Raw genomic sequence first — 22,354 nt, 5'->3', positions numbered from 1 at the left:
TCCAGCCTCCGCCAATCACCGAGGGAGCCTGGGCTGAGTGACGGGGAGGTGGTGCGGCCGTCTGAAGGGACAGATTGGGCAAGGCGGGGCGGGCACCGGGTTTCCCGCGTTGGAGGAGAATCGCTCTTAAAGGGCCAGTCCACGAGCGTCCTTTTGTTCCCGGATAGCAGGGAGGGGCAGGCCCAACATTCGCTGTCTCCTTGTCTACTCTCCAGAACGGCAATGATTTCCCAGTTCTTCATTCTGTCCTCCAAGGGGGACCCGCTCATCTACAAGGACTGTATCCTTGACCCACAGGTCCGTGGGGGGAGGGAGGGTGGGCTGGATGGGAGTAGTGCCCCAGAGCCAGTCCGTGTCGCCAGCTCCTTAGCTGTCCTTCAACCCGTCAGTCCGTGGGGATAGTGGCGGCCGGGATGTGGCTGAGCTCTTCTACCGGAAGCTGACGGGACTGCCCGGAGACGAGTCCCCGGTTGTCATGGTAACCACACGGGGGTGGGAGTGGTACTCCAGGCAAGCTCGAGTAGGGGGGCGCCTCCTCCCTCCTGCGGCTTCCTTGAGAGCTTCCCGTTGGGGGATGCATACCTCCAAATAATATTAACGAGTTTACTGAGCGCTAACTATATAGCAGGCACAGCTCCTCCCACGTCTTAATCCTCAGCACCTCTGGGGTAGGAACTATTATTAACTCCACTTACTCTTGGGGAGCGGGGCCCCGGGGAGATTTCTAGTTTGCCCTAGGTCGCACTGCTCTGAAGTAGGGGCATCAGGCCACCAGCCCAAGTCTCCTGGGTCCTTAAGCACAGCTTTGTTTTCCTGACGCTTTCTCCCCCTCCCCGCCTTTGCCTCAGCACCACGATGACCGTCATTTTATTCACATCAGACACAGCGGCCTTTATTTGGTGGCCACGACTTCAGAAAACATTTCTCCCTTCAGTCTCCTAGAGCTGCTCTCTCGGTGAGGAGGGCAGGGCTGGGCAGCGGGGCTTGGGGGTCTGAGAGGAGGAGAAGATGCACACTCCATTCTTTCCCCTCAGGTTAGCCACTCTCCTGGGCGACTACTGTGGCTCCCTGGGTGAGGGCACCATCTCCCGCAATGTGGCGCTTGTCTATGAACTCCTGGATGAAGTGCTGGTAAGGCCCAAGGATTTTCCTCATTGTCCCTGTTCCTCGGATGGGAGGCTAAGTTCACTCCTTTTCACCCCTTTCCTCCGCTGGTCATGCAAAGACTGTTCTTCCTGTGCCCCTAGGACTATGGCTATGTACAGACCACATCCACAGAGATGCTAAGGAACTTCATCCAGACCGAGGCTGTGGTCAGCAAGCCCTTCAGCCTCTTTGACCTCAGCAGTGTTGGCTTGGTCAGTGGAGGAAAGAGGACCAGGAGGGGGAAGGGATGGCAGGGAGTGTCAGACCTGAGGACTGATTGCTTTGGGTGCTTTCCAGTTTGGGGCTGAGACACAACAGAGCAAAGTGGCCCCCAGCAGTGCAGCCAGCCGCCCCGTCCTGTCCAGCCGCTCTGACCAGGTGAGAGAGGGATGGACGGGTTCAGACCCTCGGATTTTTTTCTGGGACCTCAGAGTCTACTTTCCCAGTGTATCTTTCCACCTCCCTCAGATGTGGATGATCCAACCCCTTCTCTTTGTGTTCCCGCCCCAGGGCCCTAGCCTCCACTGCCCGGTCCTTTAGCACGCAGGTGGTTCAGCCTCCAACCCCCCAATCTCCTCTCTTCCTCAGAGCCAAAAGAATGAAGTGTTTTTGGATGTGGTCGAGAGACTGTCTGTGCTGATAGCATCTAATGTAAGTTCTCCGGAGCTGAGGTCAAATGTATCTGGGAAACTAGTGGGGAGGTTGCCGCTGGGCATTAATCTCCGGCCACTCTCAGGGCTCGCTGCTGAAGGTGGATGTGCAGGGAGAGATCCGACTCAAGAGCTTTCTTCCCAGTGGCTCTGGTGAGAAGTTTGCAGGTTGGGCCCAGGGTTGGGTTTGGGACAGCCTCCTTGATGATATGTGCGGTGGTATTTGGTGGCCTTTTCTGACCTGATGTCCTTTCCTCTGACAGAGATGCGCATTGGCTTGACAGAAGAATTTTGTGTGGGCAAGTCAGAACTGAGAGGTGCGGAGAAAGTGGGTCTTTCTCTCCTAGGCATGGGTCACTGCCAGAGGTTTTGTGGAGAGAAGTTAGAGACAGATCCCCACCCCACCCCACCCCTGCTCTTCTCTCCCAGAATATGGGTTAGGAGAGGAGTCCTTTTGTCTTTCCAGGTTATGGGCCGGGAATTCGGGTGGATGAGGTCTCGTTTCACAGCTCGGTGCACCTTGATGAGTTTGAGTCTCACCGAATCCTCCACTTGCAGCCACCTCAGGGCGAGGTCAGGATGGGCTGGCTTAGATGTTCCATCTCCTCGGGACGGGAGGCAGCTCAGGTGTAAGGGGACCAACCTGGCTCTGTTCCTCCCTGGTCTCAGCTTACCGTGATGCGGTACCAACTGTCAGATGACCTCCCCTCCCCGCTCCCGTTCCGGCTCTTTCCCTCTGTGCAGTGGGACCGAGGTTCTGGCAGGTGAGACCATTTCCTCTGTTCTAGAACTTCTGTAGAACTGAAGCCAATATATATGTTCCCAAGTCTTATTGTGGAGGGGTGGTGGTGGTAGTGGTATAGAATACAAGTTAGAAAAAGGTACCCTCCTCCCCAGTGGACTTAGCGCCATGAACTCTAGTGACTAGTGGAGTTGGGTAGATTTCAGCCTTTCTCTCTCCTTCCTGGGGCACAACCAACACAGCCACACATGGGGGCCTTGGGTGGAGGATGGTGAGACGCCAGTAGGATATGGCCCAAGTAACACTATCTGTACTCTCACCTAGGCTCCAGGTTTATCTGAAGTTGCGATGTGACCTGCCCCCAAAGAGGTACGAGTGGGGGTGGTAGCCAAGACTAGTTCAGCTATGGGGGGTAGGAGACAGGGCCCAGATACCTATTGCTTCCACCTTCAGATGCAGCCACCAGCTTCGGAATCCAGTTTAGTTTGAGGCTCGAGAGTTTGGGAAGGGGATGAGGTGGCCCTTGTACTGCATTCCAGCTGTGACATTAATGAAGTGTGGGGACAAGTCACTACTTTCCTGGGGCTGACTCTGTTCCTTTCACTGTGCAGCCAGGCTCTCAATGTCAGGCTGCACCTTCCCCTACCTCGAGGGGTGCTCAGGTGAGTGTGTGTTTATTGTGGGGGTTTGCTTGGGTGGCTTTACTAACTTCCTTGGACAAGAAGGTGGCATTGGGGAGGAAAGTGTGCACTGTGTCCTGTCCCCAAGGCCCAGCACCTTTCGTCTCCAAACTCCAGCCTATCTCAGGAGCTGAGCAGCCCAGAACAGAAGGCAGAGCTGGGGGATGGAGCCCTTCGCTGGGACCTGCCTCGGGTACAAGGAGGTTCTCAGCTCTCAGGCCTTTTCCAGGTATTAGCGGCTGATTCTCTAAAGCCCTCTTGTCCCACCTCCATTTTCAGCCCCCTGACCCAACCCTGCTAATGCAGTTGCTGCATTGTTCCCGCCAGCATGGTCAGCTTTCTGGCCCCTTGACTTCCCTGCCCACCTTCCTCTCCCTCTCTGTGCCTTCAGCACCCCTCCCCCTGCCTCTGCCTCCCACAGATGGACGTCCCAGGCCTGCCTGGGCCTCCCCGTCAAGGGCACTCCACCTCAGCCCCTCCTCTGGGGCTGGGCCCGGCAAGCCTCTCCTTTGAACTTCCGCGGCACACGTGCTCTGGCCTCCAGGTTCGCTTCCTCAGACTGGCCTTCAGACCCTGCAGCAATGCCAACCCCCACAAGTGGGTGCGACACCTGAGCCACAGTGATGCCTATGTCATTCGGATCTGAGGCTCCCCAAATGAGGACATAGGCAGCAAAGGCGGTGGTCCATGGCTGGGGAGGAGGATGATACTGTCTATTCCAGGCTTCCGGTGTGTGGCTATGGATCTGATTGGAAGAATCTAAGTCCTAGAGACCACGAGGGCTCAACAGGTTAGACCCTCTCATAGTTCTGGTCACAGGAAAGACTGAGGTGGAACAGAACTTATAAATCAATCTTTTATTCTGAAAAGCTGGCTGTACAATATCTAAAAAGAAAGTTAAGGTGGGGGAAGCAGGTTGCTACTTCCTTCCATCTAGTAAGTGTGTGTGTGTGTGTGTGTGTGTATGTGTGTGTGTGTGTGTGTAGGTTGTAAGAGAATCTGAGGAAGAGAATGTTGACAGATGTTTGACTGCATCAAGGTGCAGGCTGAGGAGAGCCAGATCCAGGGGGTTGGGAGCCATTAGCCTTTGGAGTCCCTGGAGCTGGAGGGGGGCTATCTCCAGCTTCCTGTTTCCCCCCACAGAGGGCACTGCCCCCAAGTGGGGAGGGGGCTGAGGATGGCGGAGGGACTGGAGAAGGATGGGAGGTGGGGCCTCCTTTGCCCTCCCCTGTTGGGGGAAGAGAGACCACTATGTATTTCTGGACACTGCCGGGGCCCGAGGGGGCAGTGCTAGGGGGAGCAGCTGTGGCGGTGGAGACCAGCTTGACAATGGGCTGCACGCTGGGGACAGTGGTGGTAACGGGAGAGGTAGTGGTAGAGCCTGAGCCAGGAGCTGAGGTGCTGAGGGACAGGACCTGGGGAAAAAAGGAAAGGCAGTGCCTGTTGCCTCGCACCCTCCCCATTCCCCAGGCCTGGGGGAATCTTCACTTGCTCCAACCCAACAATCCACCCTGAGTCTTGCTCAGGAGTAGCCACAGCCTTGCAGGCCCCTAGGAAGTGCTCCTTCTAGTTCCTTCTTTGGGCCCAGAGGTGACTGGGCTCTACTCTGGGGCCCACGGGGTGCTCTGAGGTAACCCCAGGTTTTTCAGGGCAGCCTGGTGACATGCTCCCCACCCCTGGTCCCACACACTCCACGTACCTGTTGGGTGGATGAGGCGCTGGAGGAGGATGACATTACAATAAACTTAGTTGGAGGAGGGGAAGGCTGAGGTGGGGCAGCTGCTCGTGCAGACACCAGCGTCTGGACAGGCAGTGCGATGGAGCCGGGGACCTTCAGCAAGCCAGGCGTCCGAGGCCCAGGCTGAGGGGCCTGTGAGAGGGTCAGCGTGGGCCGGGGCTGCAGTAACAAGAGGCAAGAAGACAATGTCAACATCTAAGAAAAAGAAAGGCTCTTGGCTCCTCGGTCTGTCTCACTGGGATTGAGGGGCGAGCCTCCCCCAAGACTGACTCAGAGGGCCCTGGGTTTTACACAGTTCATTCCCACCCTGATGGGAACCATGGCTCTACCCCACCCCACCCCACCCCCTTTTTCTTCATGTCTCCTTACTCCTCTCCACTCGGTCACCCTTTCTCCGCCCTGCACTGTCACTGACCTGAGTGATGGTCAGAGTAGTCCTGTTGACCTGCTGAGCCTGCAGAGCAGCTTGGGCCCGGGCCTTGACCACATGGGAGCAGAGGAGGGGTCCAAGGGACCCAAATTCGCCCCGATAGGCATCCTGATTATCAGGCGGTGGGCGCAGCTTTGCCAGGACAGGGGCACAGTGTTTCTGCAAAGACAAAAAAAAAAAAAAAGCCAGGTAGAGGGAGGGTTGGGACGAATTGTGGTGAGGGGGTGAAAAAGGACATTACCCATCATTTCATTATGTTCCTCTTGGAGACCAAACTTATTTCACTAAGTTCCTGTTGGAGGTCAAATTGCTGGGATAGCAGTGTGTGCAAGGAATGCCGTGTTGTTTTTTTCATGAGGAAACACAGGCACCAACTGGTGTGAACAGAGAACCTGCTGAACACCCTGGTAATATCTAAGGGGTGGTTGGCCCATAGGGCATTTGCCTTGCACAGAAAGGGCCATAGTGATGCAGAAGCGTCGGGGACAGTGTGTCTAAAAGTCACAGCTGAGGTTAAAACCTCATTTCTTACTTAACCCCTTTGTGCCTCAGTCTTTCCATCTGCAAAACAGTATTGGACTGTGAGGTGTGCTCTGAATAAAGGAGGCAAAGATGGGATAAGTGAATAAAAGATACCACATGCTTGCTAAACATTGCACCTATGTGTGTTGGTGTGTGTGTGTTGGGGGGGGTTAGTGGGAAGGGCAGGGGGCTCTGGTCACCAGAAGGAGGCTCTGCACGTGGTCAGCTCCGATGCGGTCAATGTTGCTTAGCACAGGGCCGTCCAGGACACTGCGGATCCGCTCCCCCTCCTGCTGCAGCCGGGGCAGAATCAGAGTCTTAATCACCTGTGGGAAAGCAAGGCGAGAAGCCAGGGGGCTGGGGTCACCACGGGGCTTCCCATGTCGAGGGCTATTACCCACTATGCCCTCGTGATACCTCCCTCCCCCAGTGCATCCCCCTGGGGTCTGACATCATGTCCCAGCTCGGCCAGGCCTGCAATGGAGCCGTATCGCGTGGTCCACGGCGTCTTCTCGTCCACCCAGCTCTGTAAGGGGATGGAAAATAAATCCAGAATAAAGGGGCCTGAAAGGCTAATTGGTAAGGACCTAAATCTCTTATAAACACTTCCCTTGTAGATCACTAAGTCGTTAGGACCGGGCTCAAGTCCCAGTCCCACTGCCCCTGGCCTCTGCTGCTTGTTTTCAGAGTCAATGCCCCCAGCCACGACTGATCTCCCACTGGTTTGGGTGAAGCTGTCGTGGTGACAACCCGTGGTAGAGATGTGAGAGGGCTTCCTTCCGCTCCTTGTTCCCCTGGCTCACCTTGGTGAAGGTCTTGGTGATCCGGGACTGGATGTTGTTCGTGGTTGTGCTGAAATGCTTGCAGATCTGGGCTACCAGGCGGGCAGCGAAGTCCCGAAGTGCCCAGTGATTGTCCACATCTGGCCGCAGGCACAGCTGTCTGCTCACGATGCAGGTCATCACAGCTGGAATCAACTCATGCACCTAAGGGAGAAGTGCCGAGTCAGCTAATTCTGACAAATGGCTTCCTGTTGATGGCAGTGAGGTCCCTGAACCCTGGCCTGAGAGGCGGGTGGGCAGGACCACTCACGTATTTTTCTAGATACAGCGTAGGGTTATCCATCAGTGCCTTCACCATGCGCATCAGGTAGATGAGCAGGGCCAGGTTGTTCTGCACCACGTTCACACGGACCTGTGGGAGGGAGAAGTGACAGGGCAGTGAGACCCTTCAGATGAGCATTCCCTGCCACCTCCTCACCCCCTGGAACCTCATCCGAGGTCCTGGCCTTCCTTTATCTTCTCACCCCCTCTGAGATGAAGGTGCTGAATCGTGGCAGCATCTGATACAGCCCCGGGTCTGTTGCAATGCTCTGAAGAGCTTCCTGTGGGAGGAGGGGAATGAGTGACGTGGGGACAGACACCATGGAATGAATTTGTGCGGCCTCCAAGAGAAGGAGTCTCAGGGTAAAGGCAGGATGGTTGGGCCTCACCGCTCTCTTGGCTTCACATGACCCCACACAGGCTTCGGTGATCTCCTTATAGTACAGCTGCTGCTCCACAGACAACTCATGGATACTTCGAGGCTTTAGTCGCAGAGGACCTCCTTCCAGCAGGGGTGGTGCCTTCTTCTCTTTCCCTGTGTGTATTGGGAAGATAGATTTGAAAAAGAAAGCTCTAGAAGAAGCCTCAGTACCAGACAAACCCTGACCCTCCACTCCCCCACTTAGAGAGACCCAGTTTCCATTAGGTTCCTTTCTGAGGCTCTCTGGTCTGAGGTCTCTCTCCTTACCCTGACCTCACCAACTTTTCAAATGACCACCTGGCTTTGGGGCAAGAGCTGAGAGGCCTGGCCTACTAGGACTGACCTTTGCCATCAGCTGGAGCAGCCCCTTGACCTTTGCCTTTCAAGGGTCCATCTTCCTCCTGGCCTGGCTTTGCTGACTTCAGGGGTTCTGTGGCTTCAGCCTTCTGCTGCTCTTTGGGAGCTGGTGGGAAAGCAGTCACAACAGGAGTGTCGAAAGCGGCAGATGTAAAGCAAGAAGGGAGAGTGAATATAGAGAGAGGTGGGCTCTGGGAATGGAGGTTACCTGGGGGTGGGTTCTCGGGGATAGCGGGCTGGCAGCCTTCAATGCTCAACCAATGAGCTGCAAGGAAGGAAGGTGTCAAGTTGAACTGCTGGACATGGACACTAGGGAGTCACTCCACACTAAGGAATGTGTTTTCAATCCTGTGCCCACTTCCTGCAACTCACCAGGGATCTCACACTGAGGGTTTCTTCCTTGTGAGCTTTCTCAAACCCATGTGCATTGTGCCCCCCTTTCCTTCTCCCCACCACCCTGCTCTCCTCTCCCCCAACCTTTGAGGCAGACGTCCAGGGGTACCCGGGGCAGAGGGGTATTGATGATGTCACTCAGGTCAACCTCCTTCTCCTCGTAAAAGTAAAGCTCCCGGCCCCCACCAGAGGCAAACCGGAAAGGAATGAACTCCTGAGCGTGGAAGCCATAGAGTGGCTAAATCAGGAGAGAGAGAGACAGACACTGGGATGAGAAGGGAGCCCCTGGAGGCATGGCGGAAGGCACATGCAGTGTCTGGGAGGACTGCTCTCACCACCCTGCCCCTCATCTCTGTCCTGCGCGTCTCAATCACCTCAACATTCTTAAGCTTCAGTGCGTAGTCAATGTCACTGGTGGTGAGCTTCTGCCGCTTCCCCATGTGCATGAACTTCAAGGCATCCTGGAGGTGGGAGAACAGATGTCAGCCCAAGACCCTGAGGAAGAAGGGGGCCTGGGTAACATCCTCAATACAATGCAGGGCTTGGTAGAGGGGCCACATTACCTGTGCAATCTCCTTGATGCGGTAGCTGACCTCATCCGTCAGCAGCTGGCAGGTTTCCTCCTGAATCTGGGCAATGCCCATTGACTCGGCCACCACCTTCATTGACTCCGAGGGCAGCACCGTATTGCTGAGCTTAAGCTTCTTCTCCTCAGCCATTCTGGAGCCCCTCCTCCCTCCCCCGAAGGATGATGCCCCCAGGGTGAAGAGATGGAGAGATGGAGACCCTGGCAGGGGGGGTGGGGGAAAAGAAGAGATAAAACGAAACGTGAGACCCAAAGAAGAGAGGCTATCTAGCCAGGAGAGGTCACAATAAATGAAGGGCAATGGGGATGCAAGGGAAGTAACTCAGGGTGTCTTCTGTCCGTCTCAACATGAGTCAGCACTGGGTGTAACAGAAGGAGCTAGCAACACAATCCAATTCAACATAATTTATTGAGCTCTGGCAGGCACTGTGCATGTGAGGTACAGAATGATCTCGGCCCTCAATTTAAATCCCAGCCCTAGCACTACCTAGCTAGGTTACTTGGGCAGATTACTTAAATTGTCCCAGTTTTGGGTTTCTTCTCTGTAAAATGTGGAAAACGCTTTTTTCCTAAGGTTGTTTAGCGCATACCTTCATCTCTCTTGCCCCTTCTTGCATCATTATTCATGCTTGACACAAACACAATATTGGTTAAATACAATTCTCCCACTCTGAGCTTATATACCCATACAATTCAACGTGATGTGAAAAACATAAAACCATCATGACTAATTCCCACTTTAAATTAACGGCCATAAACTTCAAGTGGGTCCTTAATGCTGCCAATCACCTATACCTCTATGCACTCAGTTGCCTTCTGTCCTATGTGACATCTTTTTTCCTTCCTCACTTTCAGCCATCAGAAGGGACCGCCACACACTCCCAGCACCATGTCCACCCCCAGCAGCACTGGTGCCCACATACTCTGCCTTCCCACCTGTTACTACCGTGTTCCCCAAAAATAGGACCTAGCCGTACAATCAACTCTAATGTGTCTTTTGGAGCAAAAATTAATATAAGACCTTATTTTACTTATAGTAAAATAAGACTGTTTTGTCTCACATAATACCAGATCTTATATTAATTTTTGCTCCAAAAGATGCATTAGAGCTGATTGTCCGGCTAGGTCTTATTTTCGGGGAAACAGTGTATAAACTGTTCATGCTAGTGATCAACTCAAGCTTTGCTCCAGCATTTCTCCCATCTCCCTGCACCATCAATTTCTTAACCTACCAGATTGTTCCCATCAGCCTACAAAATGCAGTTATTTCTCCCATCTTAAAAAAACAAAACAGTGGTATATGTACAGTGGATTATTATTCAGCCTTAAAAAGGAAGGAAATTCTGACACCTACTACAACATGGATGAACCCTGAGGACATTATTCTGAGTGAAATAAGCCAGTCACAAAAGGACAAATATGGTATGATTCCACTTGTGTGAGGGTCTCAGAGTAGTCAAACTCAGAGTCAAAAGGAGGGAGGGAGGATGGGAAGTTATTGTTTAATAGGTAGACTTTCAGTTTTACAACACGAAAAGAGTTCTGGAGATGAATAGTGATAGTTGCACAACAAAGTGAATGTATTTAATGCCACTAAATTACACTTAAAAGTGGTTAAGATGGTAAGTTTTATGTGCCTTTTCACCAAATTATACATTAAAAAAATACTTTCTTCATTTCACTTTCTCTACATCATGCTATACCCCATTTTTGGCTCCTTCTTGCAATAAAACTTCCTACAAGAGTTGTCTTAACTCTGTTTCTAATTTATCTCCTCTCTTGGACCTATTTCAATCAGGTTTCTCACCCCACTGGGTCCCTGAAACCGCTTAAGGTCAATGACGCATCACATTGCCAAATCTGAGGCCCACTCTCCGTTCCATCTTCCTTACTCTCTCAGCAGCACAGGGCATAGCTCACTACTCTCTTCTGCCAACACGTTTTTAATCCACTGCTGCACCACCATCTCCTGGTTTTCCTCCTACCCCACTCCCTTTTGGTTTCCTTTACTGGTTCTTCCTCTTGTCTGTTTAATGTTGGAATGCCCTACACTCAATCCTTAGTCTTCTTCTGTAGCTATACTTACTCGCTGGTGACCTCAACTTCTGTTTTCAGTATCCCTTATAGGCTGATGATGGCCAAATTTATCCCCAGCACAGAGCATTCTTTCTAGCTCCAGGCTTGTATGTCAAACTGTCTACTTAAAATCTCCAGGCTTGTATGTCAAACTGTCTACTTAAAATCTCCACTAAAACTGAACTTCTGATCTCCCCCTACCCCCTCCTCCAGCCTCAGCTTTCGTCTTTGTAGTGCCACCATCCATGCAGGAGCTCACTCTCTATGTGAGCCCTCACATCAAGTTCACCAGGTGACCCAAACTGATTCCTCCATTCCCACTACTTGGTTAGGTCCCCAACATCTATTATCTGGGTAACTTCAATAGCCTCCTGATAAGCTTTTCCTGCTTCCTGCTACATCTATTCCCAATATAGCAGCCAGAGTGATTCTGTCAAATTATAAATCAGACTGGGTCATTTATCTGCTCAAACCCTGTAATGGCTCCCCATTTGCCATCGAGTAAAATCCAAAATTCTCACATGGTCTACAAGGCACTGCATGATTTGTCCTCTCCATTACATCTCTGATCTCCTTTCCTTCCTTCTTCCACCTAGATCCAGCCCCACTGTCCTGCCTGCTGTTCAAAACTGACAGGCCTGCTCTTGATTTATGGGCTTTGCTGTTCCTTCAGCCTGGAATGCTCTTCCCCAGATGTCAGCTTAGCTGCCTATTCCTACCACCCTATTTAATACTGCACCCCCACACACACACACTGCTCTTCCCCCGCCCCGGAGCACTGAACATCTAATATATCCTGTATTTCTTATTGTTTATCACCACCACACACATCCCCTCCTGCACCGTGTGGACATAGATCTTTGTTATGTCCACTGATATATTCCAAGACCACAGACTGTTGCCTGAGACACCTTAGATAACGCACATTTGTTGAATAAATGAATGAATGGTGAGGTTTAGAGATGTACATACTCAGTACCACTATTAAGACGAACAAGACACAGGCCCAAGTTTTAAAATCTATTCGGCGGTAAAAAGAAAAGGGGCTTGCTTGAAGCTGGCATTAGGAAGACTAATGTCAAAAGTGTTTAGGGCTGATTGCAGGGTGTAGGTGGGGGCGTGCTGGAGGGGTGAGAGGATAGAGGCGAAAGAGAATTTGGTTCTTCTCAAACCATCCCAGGTCTCCTCTCCCACTTTTGTAGGTTTTATCTGCGGGGAACACATTTATTCAACACATACTCTGTTCCTGGAACCGGGTATCCAAGAAGCGGTCGTGTCCCAGTTTCCTGGCGAAGTCCCACTAATCCTTCAATACCCTGCGGTACCCTCTGCCAGTAAAGGCTCATAAAACACGTGACGGCCTAGGAGCCCCTCAGGTCAGGGGAGTCGGCAGGAAGGCTTCACAGAGGAGGCTTAACTTGATCTAGATCTTTGTAGTTCCCTCAGCAGGGAAGTGGGTCGAAGATCCCCAGGCAATGGGTCCAGCGCGAAAGAAGCAGCAGAGAGCCCACCTCATCCCCCAACATCCCTCCAATGCAAATACACAGAATCCACGCGCACGGACACACAACCAACCGTCTTCCTCCGGGTCCCCACACAGGCCCGTCATAGGGTCTATTCTCAGGTACCACTCAGACCCACCCCCGCCAGCCGAGCGCCCCGCTCAGGAAAAGACTCTCACCGCAGCCAAAGCGCCGCTCACCCGGCGCTCGGCGCCATGTTGGCCCCGCCCCCTCCCGGGAGCAGGTCCTGGCAGAGATGGGAAGCAAGTCACTGCCCTTTCTCCGAATCGGAGTAAGTCCCTTAGGCTCACGGCCTGAAACGATATAAAAAACGCTGTTCCGCTGTCTACGTGTAAAGAGCACAGCCCCCTGCTATAATTACTTCTGTTTATCCCTTCACTATCGGGCGGCCAGGACCTTCGCGAAGCGCCACAAAATTGAGGTGGGGATGTCCTGAACACAGAGAGGCCCCACCCCTTCTTGGGCCGGCACTGCGCATGCGCCTCCTGTGCTAGGCTGGATTAAAGTTAGCGCTGACAGCCTTGGAATTTAAAGGGCCCGCTGTCTTCCCGAAGTTGGTTTGAAGGCAAAGGGTGGTTGGTTGTGGACAGCACTTCTGTCATGGGACCTGTGCGGTTGGGAATGCTGCTTTTCATTTTGGCTGTGTACGGTGCTTGGGCTGGGACGCCGAAGGAGGAGGACGATGACACAGAACGCCTGCCCAGCAAATGCGAAGGTATCTGAAGGGAGTAGCCCCTATTTGCATCCCTCTGCCCCAGTCCTTTGTCTGGGCCGGACCAGAAAGACCAAGACGGGTGGGTCACTGGACCTCCTTAAAGATCCGAGGAAGGTTCTGGTGGAGTTTGGCGGAAATCGAATGGGATCAAGGGAGGCAACTCATAGCGCTACCCCAAAATTATGGCACTATAATTCCCGTGAGACACCCAGAAAGGGCCCGCTTTTTCTGGCTGGCTTGTGACCCAATGGTTTGTGGGAATTCTCGTTCAGGGACTATCTGCGCAGGACCGCCCACTCTACTGAGCATCTTCAGTGTGTGTGTGTGTTTCCCCCATGCCACTGGACCTAAATCTGGAGAGCCTGCAGGAGCGTGGTGTGACGCTCATACCTTGTGGACATCTCTGCTCCACCCCGGCAGAGACGCTCCCAAATTACAGGTCCCACGTTCTCCTGAGGGGGTTTAGAGGTGAGTAAGTCAGCCCTTGAAGCTCATAAGTAAAAGAGGAGGCCACACAGCTAGGAGAGGTTCCCCATACGTTTGAGGCTTTGCAAAGGTTGTATACTGTATGAATTTTACAGCAGACAGTATCTTCTGTGGCTGCATGAAGTTTGAGGTCCAGCTCAGAGGGGGCACTTCAGAGCTGGACCATTGAGTGCTGTGGTTCTCTAGTTTGTTGGCTTCCTGACATTAATTTCTCCCCTGAATTCTTTTACCCTTAACCTAAATTTCAATATCAGTGTTCCTCAAGACTTGGTCCTACTCTTCTCCCCCCATCTCTGTCAGTTTTTCTAAACATATACACAATCTTGTCAGTCCTTCCGTCAGTCCTTGTTTTAACACCTCTGCAGGCCTCCTGCTGTGTTCAGACTACAGCCCACATTTTTTTGGGCAGAGCATATGTCTCTTTATTGTATGCCCCCACCTTTCTTTCATTTCCGTACCCCAACTCCCATCCTCAAAGTTCCCATGCTTAAGCCACACTGAACTTCTTAGTGGTCACTGAGCTTGCCTTATCTTTTTGAACCTCTGTGCCTTTACCGTTGTTTTTCCCTTTGCCTGGAATGACCCTCTCCCTTCTGTATGTGGTTCTTCAAGATCCAATTTAAATGTCACCTCCTTTGGAAGTCTTGTTTCTTATCTATCACCTCCAACCACATTGTAAGCCCTCGGAGGGAAGGAGAGTACCTGTGTCTCCCAGATCCTAGTATAGTGCCTGGCACATTTTAGGCACTTTTGTTACTTGCCTTTGTGTTTAGTTCACTTGGCACTTTTGTATAGGCCACACTCCCTTTCTTGAGACCTATCACATGCCAGGTCACATGCTAGGTGCTGGAAAGACAGAGGTGGAACAGATGCAATGCTCGCCTTAAGGAAATTGCAGGTTAGTAGGAAGTCAGTATGTGACCACTGAATGAATTTTGCATTTTCTAATGAGATTATGTCTCTTGGTCTTAATCCCTAGTGTAGGGTCCTGCACACCATATTGTTGTCTTTTATCTGTCCCCAACAATATTGGCAGTGTCCCATGGATAGAGATCGTGGGTTTTATTGTGCTCTGTATTGCTATTGTGCATCCAGAAGGAGCTCAATAAATAACTGCAGAACAGCAACAAAGACTAATACAGTGCTCACTGTGTGCCTGGCACTAGTCTAAGGGCTTTCCATAGACTGATTTGTTTAATCCTGACCACACCCCTGTGAAAAGGTACTGTTCTCTATTTTAGAGGTGAAGAAACCAAGGCACAGCAGGATTGTCATACAGCTACTAAGTGGCTGACTCAGGATTGCAACCCAGCTGGGCTGGCTCCAGAGTCTGCACTTATAACTATCATGCTCTATTGCCTTTGCTCATCTGCAGAATGAGTTGCTGGCATGTTTATTTCTCACCTTCCCTTTAACATCTAGTGTGTAAGCTGCTGAGCCTGGAGCTACAGGAAGAGCTGAGTCGCACTGGCCAATCTCGAGAGGTGCTGGAGCTGGGGCAGGTGCTGGACACAGGCAAGAGGAAGAGACATGTCCCTTACAGCGTTTCGTGAGTCCTTCTTGGTGCCCCTCCACCTTCCAACCCCCAAAGGAGTCCTAGGAGCTCGTACAATATTCAGGGAATCTTTGTTTCTCCTTTTCCCACAGAGAGACAAGGCTAGAAGAGGCCTTGGAGAATTTATGTGAGCGGATCCTGGATTACAGTGTTCATGCTGAGCGCAAGGGCTCACTGAGATATGCCAAGGTCAGACTCTTCCCCAGGGGAGGATCCTACTTCTCAGACCTGTATTCTCTGGGGCCCACCTCCCCCAGCTCTCGACTGTCCCCTCCATTGTTAAGACTCCCTCATCTCACCCTCAAGAATTCACCCAAGTCTCCAGTAGTTGACAAATCTGATATGGTGGAAATGGACAGAGGTGGGTAGTGGGCTGTGCTGATCCCAAATTCCCATCTCTCAGGGGCAGAGTCAGACCATGGCAACGCTGAAAGGCCTGGTACAGAAGGGGGTGAAGGTGGATCTGGGGATCCCTCTGGAGCTGTGGGATGAGCCCAGCGTGGAGGTCACATTCCTCAAGAAGCAGGTAAGATAGGATACTGCACTGACCAAGGAGGTGAGAAGGGAACCTGAAAGGGGTGCTAGGCCCTAGGGAGGTCTGTCCCTGAGCAGGGAGAAGGGGCGAGAGTGAGGACTCTGCCATTAATTGCAGGAGCATATCAAGAAGTAATAATGAGGCTAATAACATATACTACCACTTACCAAGCACCTACTGTGTCCTAAATTCAAAGCTACATACATTTCAGATGCTGCCTCATTTTATCCTCACAATAGCCTTATTACCATTTCCCATTTTACAAGAAAGGAGCTGAGACTCAGAGTTTATTAATAACCTACCCGGCAGAGTAGGTGCTAGTAAATGTTTGTTGAATGAATGAGGATCACATATCTAGTAAGCCCAATTTAACCTTCTGGCTACCTGTCTCTCTAAGGTGGGGTGGGGAGACAGGGAGTGAAGAGCAAAGAGGAGGGTTTCCAAAGCCCAGGGGAGCAGATACCCTTCTGACCCTTCTACTTGACCAGTGTGAGACGATGCTGGAGGAGTTTGAAGATGTGGTGGGAGACTGGTACTTCCACCATCAGGAGCAGCCCCTACAGCATTTTCTCTGTGAAGGTCATGTGCTTCCAGCTGCTGAAACTGGTAAGTGTGTGGGCTGGCCCTTTCCTGCCAGGTGACAACATCCCCTACCCGCAGGACACATCTAAATTGTTTCCTATTACGCAACCTAGCGTGTCTACAGGAAACTTGGACTGGAAAGGAAAAGATCACGGATGGGCAAGAGAAGACAGAAGGAAAGGAGGAGCAAGAACAAGAGGAGAAGGAGGAGGAAGAGGAGAACGAGGAAGAAGAGAGGACCAACACACCAGGTCACTCCAAGCATGACCCAGAAGATCTTTGACCCTTGCTTTTGATCCCCAGGAAGGGCAGGGCTCACAGAGAAGAACTCTCTGAAGTCTGAGTTCTCCCTGCCCCCTAGTTTTAAGGGTGATGTTGTGAGTGATCCAACCAAGAGCTTGTAGCTGTTCTCTCCCATCTGGTCTCAGGCAGGATCCTGATGGTACAGCATGGCTATGGGAAGAAAGGTGTGTACAGTAGGTGAAAGCCCAACCCCAACAGATGAGCACTCTGCTTGCTGACTAGCTCCTTCGTTGTAGGTGTGTGTGGTGACAGTATTGAAGGCTTTCCCCTTTAAATATCTTTACTACTACCCCTCCCCCCGCCCACTAGAGGTCAGGATGGTATAGGAGTTGTGGGCCGTGGGAAAGTCACTTTGCCCGTTTTTTTAGACCCAGAGAGTATTCTCTAGGACATAAACACCGCCTGCATCCAGGTTACATGCCAACAAACTGTAACCGAGGGGACATTGGATGGGGATGGGGTGATGTTGGTAAATTAGGTGGAGTAGATACTTGATGTACTAAGTATTCATTTCACCGAGGGCCCACCACATAATTTCACAGGTGCCACATTTTCTATATCGCTAGTAAACTTAAAAAAATACACATCATCTGGGTCCAAAGTTTCAAAACAACTGCCGAGCACACAGCATACCTAACTGGCCCACGTGGCAGCGCCCAGAGAATAGGGCCGTGGGCCGCCTTCCGGGTAGAAGCGAGTAGAGCTCCGTAATGCTGCCACCGGAGGAGGCTGGTGGGGAAAACACGGCTGACGGCCCTATTTCCGCTTGGCTCCGGGCAGCCCCTGCCTGCGCACGTCTGAGACTGCGCGGGGATTCCAACTCTGTGCGTGGTGCCCCCCCCCCCCCCCGGCCGCAATAAGTGGATTTACGGCACCTCGCACAGGACAAAATCCTTCCCGCCTCTCCGATTTCTGTTCTTTCCTTGGAACGAGGCAAGGCCCAAGGGAGACGACAAAACTAGGTCTAAGGTAGAGTGGCTTCCATTAGAGCGAGGGAAATAAAAAGTCCATCCCCGGGAGGATGACGAGTGCACCTACCACGCGAAAGAAGCGGGTCGGGGGCCGAAAACGCTGACGTACAGGTGGATTAACGCGGAAGAAAGGGGTGGGCGGTACCATCTTCGGAAGGGTAGAGGGAGATACCACCTTAAAGGTGCAAGGGGTTGGCAAAGAACTGAGATTAGGAGGTGCCACTTGGCCGAGGCCGGGGGCGTGTTGGAACCCGAGAGTACTGGACAGTCGCCCACAGCCCCACGTCTTTCTCCGGCCATGAGCAGTCTACTGCGGACCGAGCCGCTGCGCGGGGAGCTCCCTCTGCGAGTGTCCGGCGACCCCTACTCTGTGGTGGTTCTGCTGCGGGGCTACGCGGAGCCGGAGGGCGCGGGCGACGCGGTGCACGCCGACGGTTCTGTGACCCTTATCCTCCCCGGGACCTGGGGCTCGGACTCCAGCCATCGAGAGGCCCGGTCCACGGGCGGCGAGGCGAAGACGGCCCTGGAGGAGGCAGCCCGTGGCCCCATCCTCGTGGACACTGCGGGGCCCTGGGCTCGGGAAGCGCTCCTGGGGGCCCTTGCCGGGCAGGGAGTGACCCCCGCAGACGTGACTTTGGTGGTGGGGACCCATGGACACTCGGATCACATCGGGAACCTGGGGCTGTTTCCCGCGGCGGCCCTGTTGGTCTCGCACGACTTCTGCCTCCCCGGAGGCCACTACCTCCCCCACGGGCTGGGTGAGGAACGGCCCCTGCGGCTGGGGCCGGGACTCGAGGTGTGGGCCACGCCGGGCCACGGCGGCCAGCGGGACGTGAGCGTGCTGGTGGCGGGCACGGCCCTGGGCACCGTAATGGTGGTAGGTGATGTGTTTGAACGCGATGGGGACGAAGACTCGTGGCAGGCGCTAAGTGAAGACCCGGCGGCCCAGGAGCGGAGCCGGAAGAGGGTCTTAGGCACTGCTGACGTGGTCGTGCCTGGTCACGGAGCCCCCTTCAGGGTGGTCAGGGAAGCCTGGAATCCAGACACAAAGGGTCCAGGGAACAGCCGGCGGGATTCCGCGGTTGTAGACAGGCGCCCGTAGTGCACGGATAAGCCCTGGAAGAGACTGGGCTCGTGTCAGGGAAGCTCCCCCGCCCCTCAGCCAAAGAACCCCCGTCCAGGACACTGAGAGGACCCGGTCGGCCAGAGTCAGAGAGTCAGGGTGGCAACTACCAGCCTTTCCGGGAGGCCGCTTTTCCAGCTAGGTCAGAGTGCTTCTGCCACTGCTGTCACCAGTACCGTGATTTTTGCAACCAAACTGGGACCAAGGACTGGATCTGCTATGTGCCACCTCTCCAGGCTCCATTGATAAAGTGGGAGAATGTTCTTGGGAGGGTCCTCCCAAATAAAAAATAGGGAACTACATTGAAAATGATAACTGCCCTGTTGTAACCCTGAAGCATTAATAGTGACAGTCATGCAAATGTGATCAGCAACTGCAACACTGGCCATTGCTTATTTCTCATGGGATGCGTGTTGCTGAGAGAAGGTTCAGGGCATGGAAGTAACAGCTTAGTCATCTGACTTTCATTCATTCGTTCAGTCAATGAATATTTAACACCTGCAAGGTCTCAAGCACTGCTCTAGGTAACGGGGATACAGCAGTGAGCAAGCTAGACAAACTCCCTGCCCCTCCTGGAGAAGAGATTCTACCGAGACAAGTAACAATAATAGTAGTAAACTAAATAATTACAAGTTGTAGTTAGTGATAGGAGAAAAAGGCTGAGAAGGGGATAGAGTGCTGGGGTGGGAGAGTGGGAAGGGAAAGCCACTGAGGAGATGATGTTTGATCAGAGAACTGAATGAAAAGAAAGCCAGCCATATGAGGATCAGGGAATGGGGCCTTCAAGACACAGGAAAAGCAGATATAAAAGCCCTGAGACAGGGCAGCTTGACCTGCTTGAGCAGCAGGAATCCATGGGGTTGGTTGAGTGGCAATAAATGAGGATTCAGAGTTAGGCAGGGCCTTTATGCAGGGCCTCATGGACCATGGTGAGGGGTTTGGATTTTTACTGGGCTCGAAACTTTTGGGTTTTGAGCAGGCTAATGACCTGGTCTCATTTATGTTTCAAAATAATTACTTGTTCTGAGTGGAAAAGGGGTAGGACTGGAGCAAGAATAGAATCAGCTGTAGTTAGGAAGTTATTGCCATCTTCCAGGGGAGACAAATTGATGGTACCTGCCCGTATCCCAGAAGTCCTATTAGGACAGGTCCTCTTCACAACTCTCCCGGTATCCAGGCCCTCTATCCACGCAGCCCCAGGACTGACAGAAGCATTCGGGGGGTAGATGAGGAAAGGAGGAAGTCTGCCTTGTGGATGATGAGGCGCCCTGGGTGGCTGCGGTTGGGCATGGCCAGGCTAGAGGTCATTTCCCAGGCGTCCACAAAGGCCACACAGGTCAGCAAAGGCAGCTCGGAGGAGCTGGTTCAGCGGGAAGATGAATCATTCGCTGCCATACACAGACTTGTAGCTGGTGTTGACCAGCTTGAGAACCACAAGATTGCAACCACAGCGGCCCAGATCCCTGTCAGTCATCAGATAAAGAAGGATTCAGGGAAGGTGATAAAGTGGGCCCCAGCACTACCATGCTTTGGGAGTCCCCAGCCAGGTCCCCCAGCTCTGGGGCCACAGAGTGCAGGGAGACCGCTGGTGTGCGGACGGAGCGCAAGGGCCTGACAATGCAGCACTATGTTCCGAGTGGTGTCCACGGCCATCAGGGGCCCGACTGATATGTGGCGTGTAGATCCATGGGCTTTAGGGCTGTGGAGAGGAAGAGAGAGGAGAGGTCAGGGGTTATTTAGAGCTATGCACTGGGAATGTGGACAAATAGAAATTCCAGCCCTGACTTACTTTCCACAACATAGGTATTCTGCTCATGACTCAGGCCTGGTCAGGACAACACATCCCTCTGGCCACACTGATTGTCTCCAGGTTGGATGGGTCACCCGAGCTAGTCCACTCTTGGTAATCTTGCTGGAGCCAGTGGAAAAGAGTCTAGTTTTTTTCCTGCACGATTCATGTGGGAGGATGGAACATCTTGCTACCTTCTTGGGAGAGCCCCCTGCTGCTGGGGCCACCAAATGGGGACAGAATGAAGCTAAACAGTAGGGGGCAGAAGTGAGCAGTTAAGAGAAACAGACCTGAGGACAAGTTTGAGCCTTCAAAGTCAGATCTACCGCTTAACCCATCAACTTCTCTCCTGCCTCAGCTACTTTGTATTTTCAGCACCTTGCAGCAAGAGGAGGCCTGAATGGATACAAACACTGGTGGAAATGATCCATTAGAGACAAGCAGTGAGGACAGTGTGGAGAGAGGTTTGATAACAGGGAAAGCAGTACTTAAGATACTGTGAGGTTGGGCCTAGAGTGTACTCTTAGAAGTTTCTTTCAAGCTTTTTTTCTTATTTCTTTTTCTTTCTTTCTTTCTCCTCTCTCTCTCTCTCTCTCCCCCCCCCCTTCCTCCTTCCTTCCCTCCCTCCCTCCCTCCCTCCTTCCCTCCCTCCCTCTCTTTCCTTCTTTCTTTTCTTTCTGAAAACTCTCAGGAAAACTTGACCTATATGATTAGATTCCTCTAATCACAAATATTGAATGGCTTCACATAGCCTGCAGAATAACCCAAACTTTCTCTCCTAGTCCTTTTCAAGTGAAGTCTGCTCCAGTTTGCCTGGACTGCCTGCTGCCTTCCACACAAGCCAGCATCCTCCTTCTCTCCTCCAGGCCTTTCATCCTTTTCTCCCCTGCTGTCTTCTCTTTCTTCTCCACCATCCCAACCATCCAGGCTCAGCTCAGCTCATCACTTACAGAAAACCTACCCTGATTGTTCTAACCGTACTTTAAATTCTTGTAATGCATTCTCTGTATTATTCTCTTAGCATTAGATAATGCTGGTGTTGGTCATTTTTTTCTGGAAATGTCCTCTCTTCACGGTCCCCCTTGAGAGCAGAATTTATGCAAGATACTTCTCTGAATGCTCCAGAGCTGTGTTTCGTCTATAAATGCCATGAAATAAATACATGCTGTGTCTGATCTACCTAGTTTTTTGTTACCTGTGGCCCAGTTCTGACTCCTTGTCCAGGACTCAGGTATCTGTCCCTGCCCATCCTCTGAGAAGTTCCAACATCCTGTCCATTTTGCAAACAAAGGGGTGTTTTCCAAAGCCCACTCTTTTCACCTCTTTCTTTGTGAGGCTCCAAGTGTCCTACCCTCTCCTGTCACAGCCACTCACAGGGCACAGTGTTATGTAGATACTTCCTCCACTGCCACAGCATGGAGTCCCGCATCACGTGGACCACATGGCCAACCAGGCAGCCTAGGATGTTGTCAACAGTGAAGAAGTAACAGCTGGAGTGGGACAACAAGTGCACCATATCTCACTGGTAGAAGCCAGAGGGTTTGGGGGCCGGGAACCCGGGGTGGAATGGGTTCGAGGTGCCAGGGCTACAGAAAAGGAGTAAAATGTAATAGGCTAAATAGTAAAAAGCTAAAAATTATTGCCTGTGCTGGGTTCATGTACGATAACTGTCCTCTTAAAAATAGATAGGAAAATTAAATGAAGCGAGTTAGTAAATGTCAGAGTAAGCATGTGACTTTGGTGGTGGGTACCCATGGACACAAGTTTAATTGACTCAAGTCAGAGTTGTGCAGTTTATGGGTTAAACAGTTTAGTGGTTTACTTGGTTTGGTCATCTCTAACAAGATGCTCCCTTTTAATTTCTCTTTCTTGTCCATGTTACTGACATCATTTCTGGTGGGAGGCCTGCACAGTACAGGAATCTGGGA

The 22,354-nt window shown here is 52.2% G+C and overlaps 4 protein-coding genes across 10 annotated transcripts; 3 read left to right on the top strand and 1 right to left on the bottom strand.

Moving 5' to 3' along the window:
• Positions 1 to 61: 61 nt before the first annotated feature.
• AP4M1 (adaptor related protein complex 4 subunit mu 1) lies at positions 62 to 4,087 on the top strand. The gene is made up of 15 exons (XM_081054505.1): positions 62 to 280; positions 390 to 478; positions 849 to 955; positions 1,035 to 1,131; positions 1,248 to 1,358; positions 1,444 to 1,524; positions 1,735 to 1,797; positions 1,883 to 1,949; positions 2,060 to 2,113; positions 2,263 to 2,369; positions 2,466 to 2,560; positions 2,863 to 2,907; positions 3,150 to 3,200; positions 3,336 to 3,447; positions 3,640 to 4,087. Exons 1-15 carry the CDS (start codon positions 223 to 225, stop codon positions 3,862 to 3,864), a joined length of 1,362 nt encoding a protein of 453 aa, XP_080910631.1. The 5' UTR covers positions 62 to 222; the 3' UTR covers positions 3,865 to 4,087.
• On the bottom strand, positions 4,061 to 12,826 carry TAF6 (TATA-box binding protein associated factor 6). Of its 6 annotated transcripts, none has more exons than XM_081054500.1 (15): positions 12,526 to 12,826; positions 8,746 to 8,969; positions 8,557 to 8,643; positions 8,267 to 8,420; positions 7,998 to 8,054; positions 7,776 to 7,895; positions 7,401 to 7,546; positions 7,215 to 7,292; positions 7,001 to 7,102; positions 6,712 to 6,894; positions 6,360 to 6,434; positions 6,109 to 6,234; positions 5,372 to 5,545; positions 4,918 to 5,115; positions 4,061 to 4,633 (listed from the first exon to the last, which is right to left on the bottom strand). In XM_081054500.1, the coding sequence occupies exons 2-15, from the start codon at positions 8,899 to 8,901 to the stop codon at positions 4,253 to 4,255; spliced, it is 2,037 nt and encodes a 678-aa protein (XP_080910626.1). In that variant the 5' UTR covers positions 8,902 to 8,969; positions 12,526 to 12,826; the 3' UTR covers positions 4,061 to 4,252. The 6 variants fall into 6 exon arrangements, with proteins under 6 accessions (XP_080910626.1, XP_080910630.1, XP_080910627.1 ...); XM_081054504.1 differs by having other exon boundaries at positions 12,729 to 12,820; XM_081054501.1 differs by having other exon boundaries at positions 12,084 to 12,818.
• A 2-nt stretch (positions 12,827 to 12,828) lies between these two features.
• Positions 12,829 to 17,132, top strand: CNPY4 (canopy FGF signaling regulator 4). 2 transcript variants are annotated; one of them, XM_081054490.1, is made up of 7 exons: positions 12,834 to 13,082; positions 13,355 to 13,550; positions 14,991 to 15,117; positions 15,216 to 15,312; positions 15,527 to 15,649; positions 16,147 to 16,264; positions 16,354 to 17,132. In XM_081054490.1, the coding sequence occupies exons 2-7, from the start codon at positions 13,418 to 13,420 to the stop codon at positions 16,521 to 16,523; spliced, it is 768 nt and encodes a 255-aa protein (XP_080910616.1). In that variant the 5' UTR covers positions 12,834 to 13,082; positions 13,355 to 13,417; the 3' UTR covers positions 16,524 to 17,132. The 2 variants fall into 2 exon arrangements, with proteins under 2 accessions (XP_080910617.1, XP_080910616.1); XM_081054491.1 differs by lacking the exon at positions 13,355 to 13,550 and having other exon boundaries at positions 12,829 to 13,082.
• Positions 17,133 to 17,254: 122 nt separating this feature from the next.
• Positions 17,255 to 21,601, top strand: MBLAC1 (metallo-beta-lactamase domain containing 1). Its single transcript, XM_081054489.1, has one exon. The coding sequence runs from the start codon at positions 17,813 to 17,815 to the stop codon at positions 18,614 to 18,616; it is 804 nt and encodes a 267-aa protein (XP_080910615.1). The 5' UTR covers positions 17,255 to 17,812; the 3' UTR covers positions 18,617 to 21,601.
• Positions 21,602 to 22,354: the final 753 nt, after the last annotated feature.

The sequence above is a fragment of the Rhinolophus hipposideros genome (assembly GCF_964194185.1).
Source record: "Rhinolophus hipposideros genome assembly, chromosome: 7".
Taxonomy (NCBI): domain Eukaryota; kingdom Metazoa; phylum Chordata; class Mammalia; order Chiroptera; family Rhinolophidae; genus Rhinolophus; species Rhinolophus hipposideros.
The sequence above is the reverse complement of the archived record's forward strand: the minus strand, read 5'-3'. Positions and strand labels throughout refer to the sequence as shown.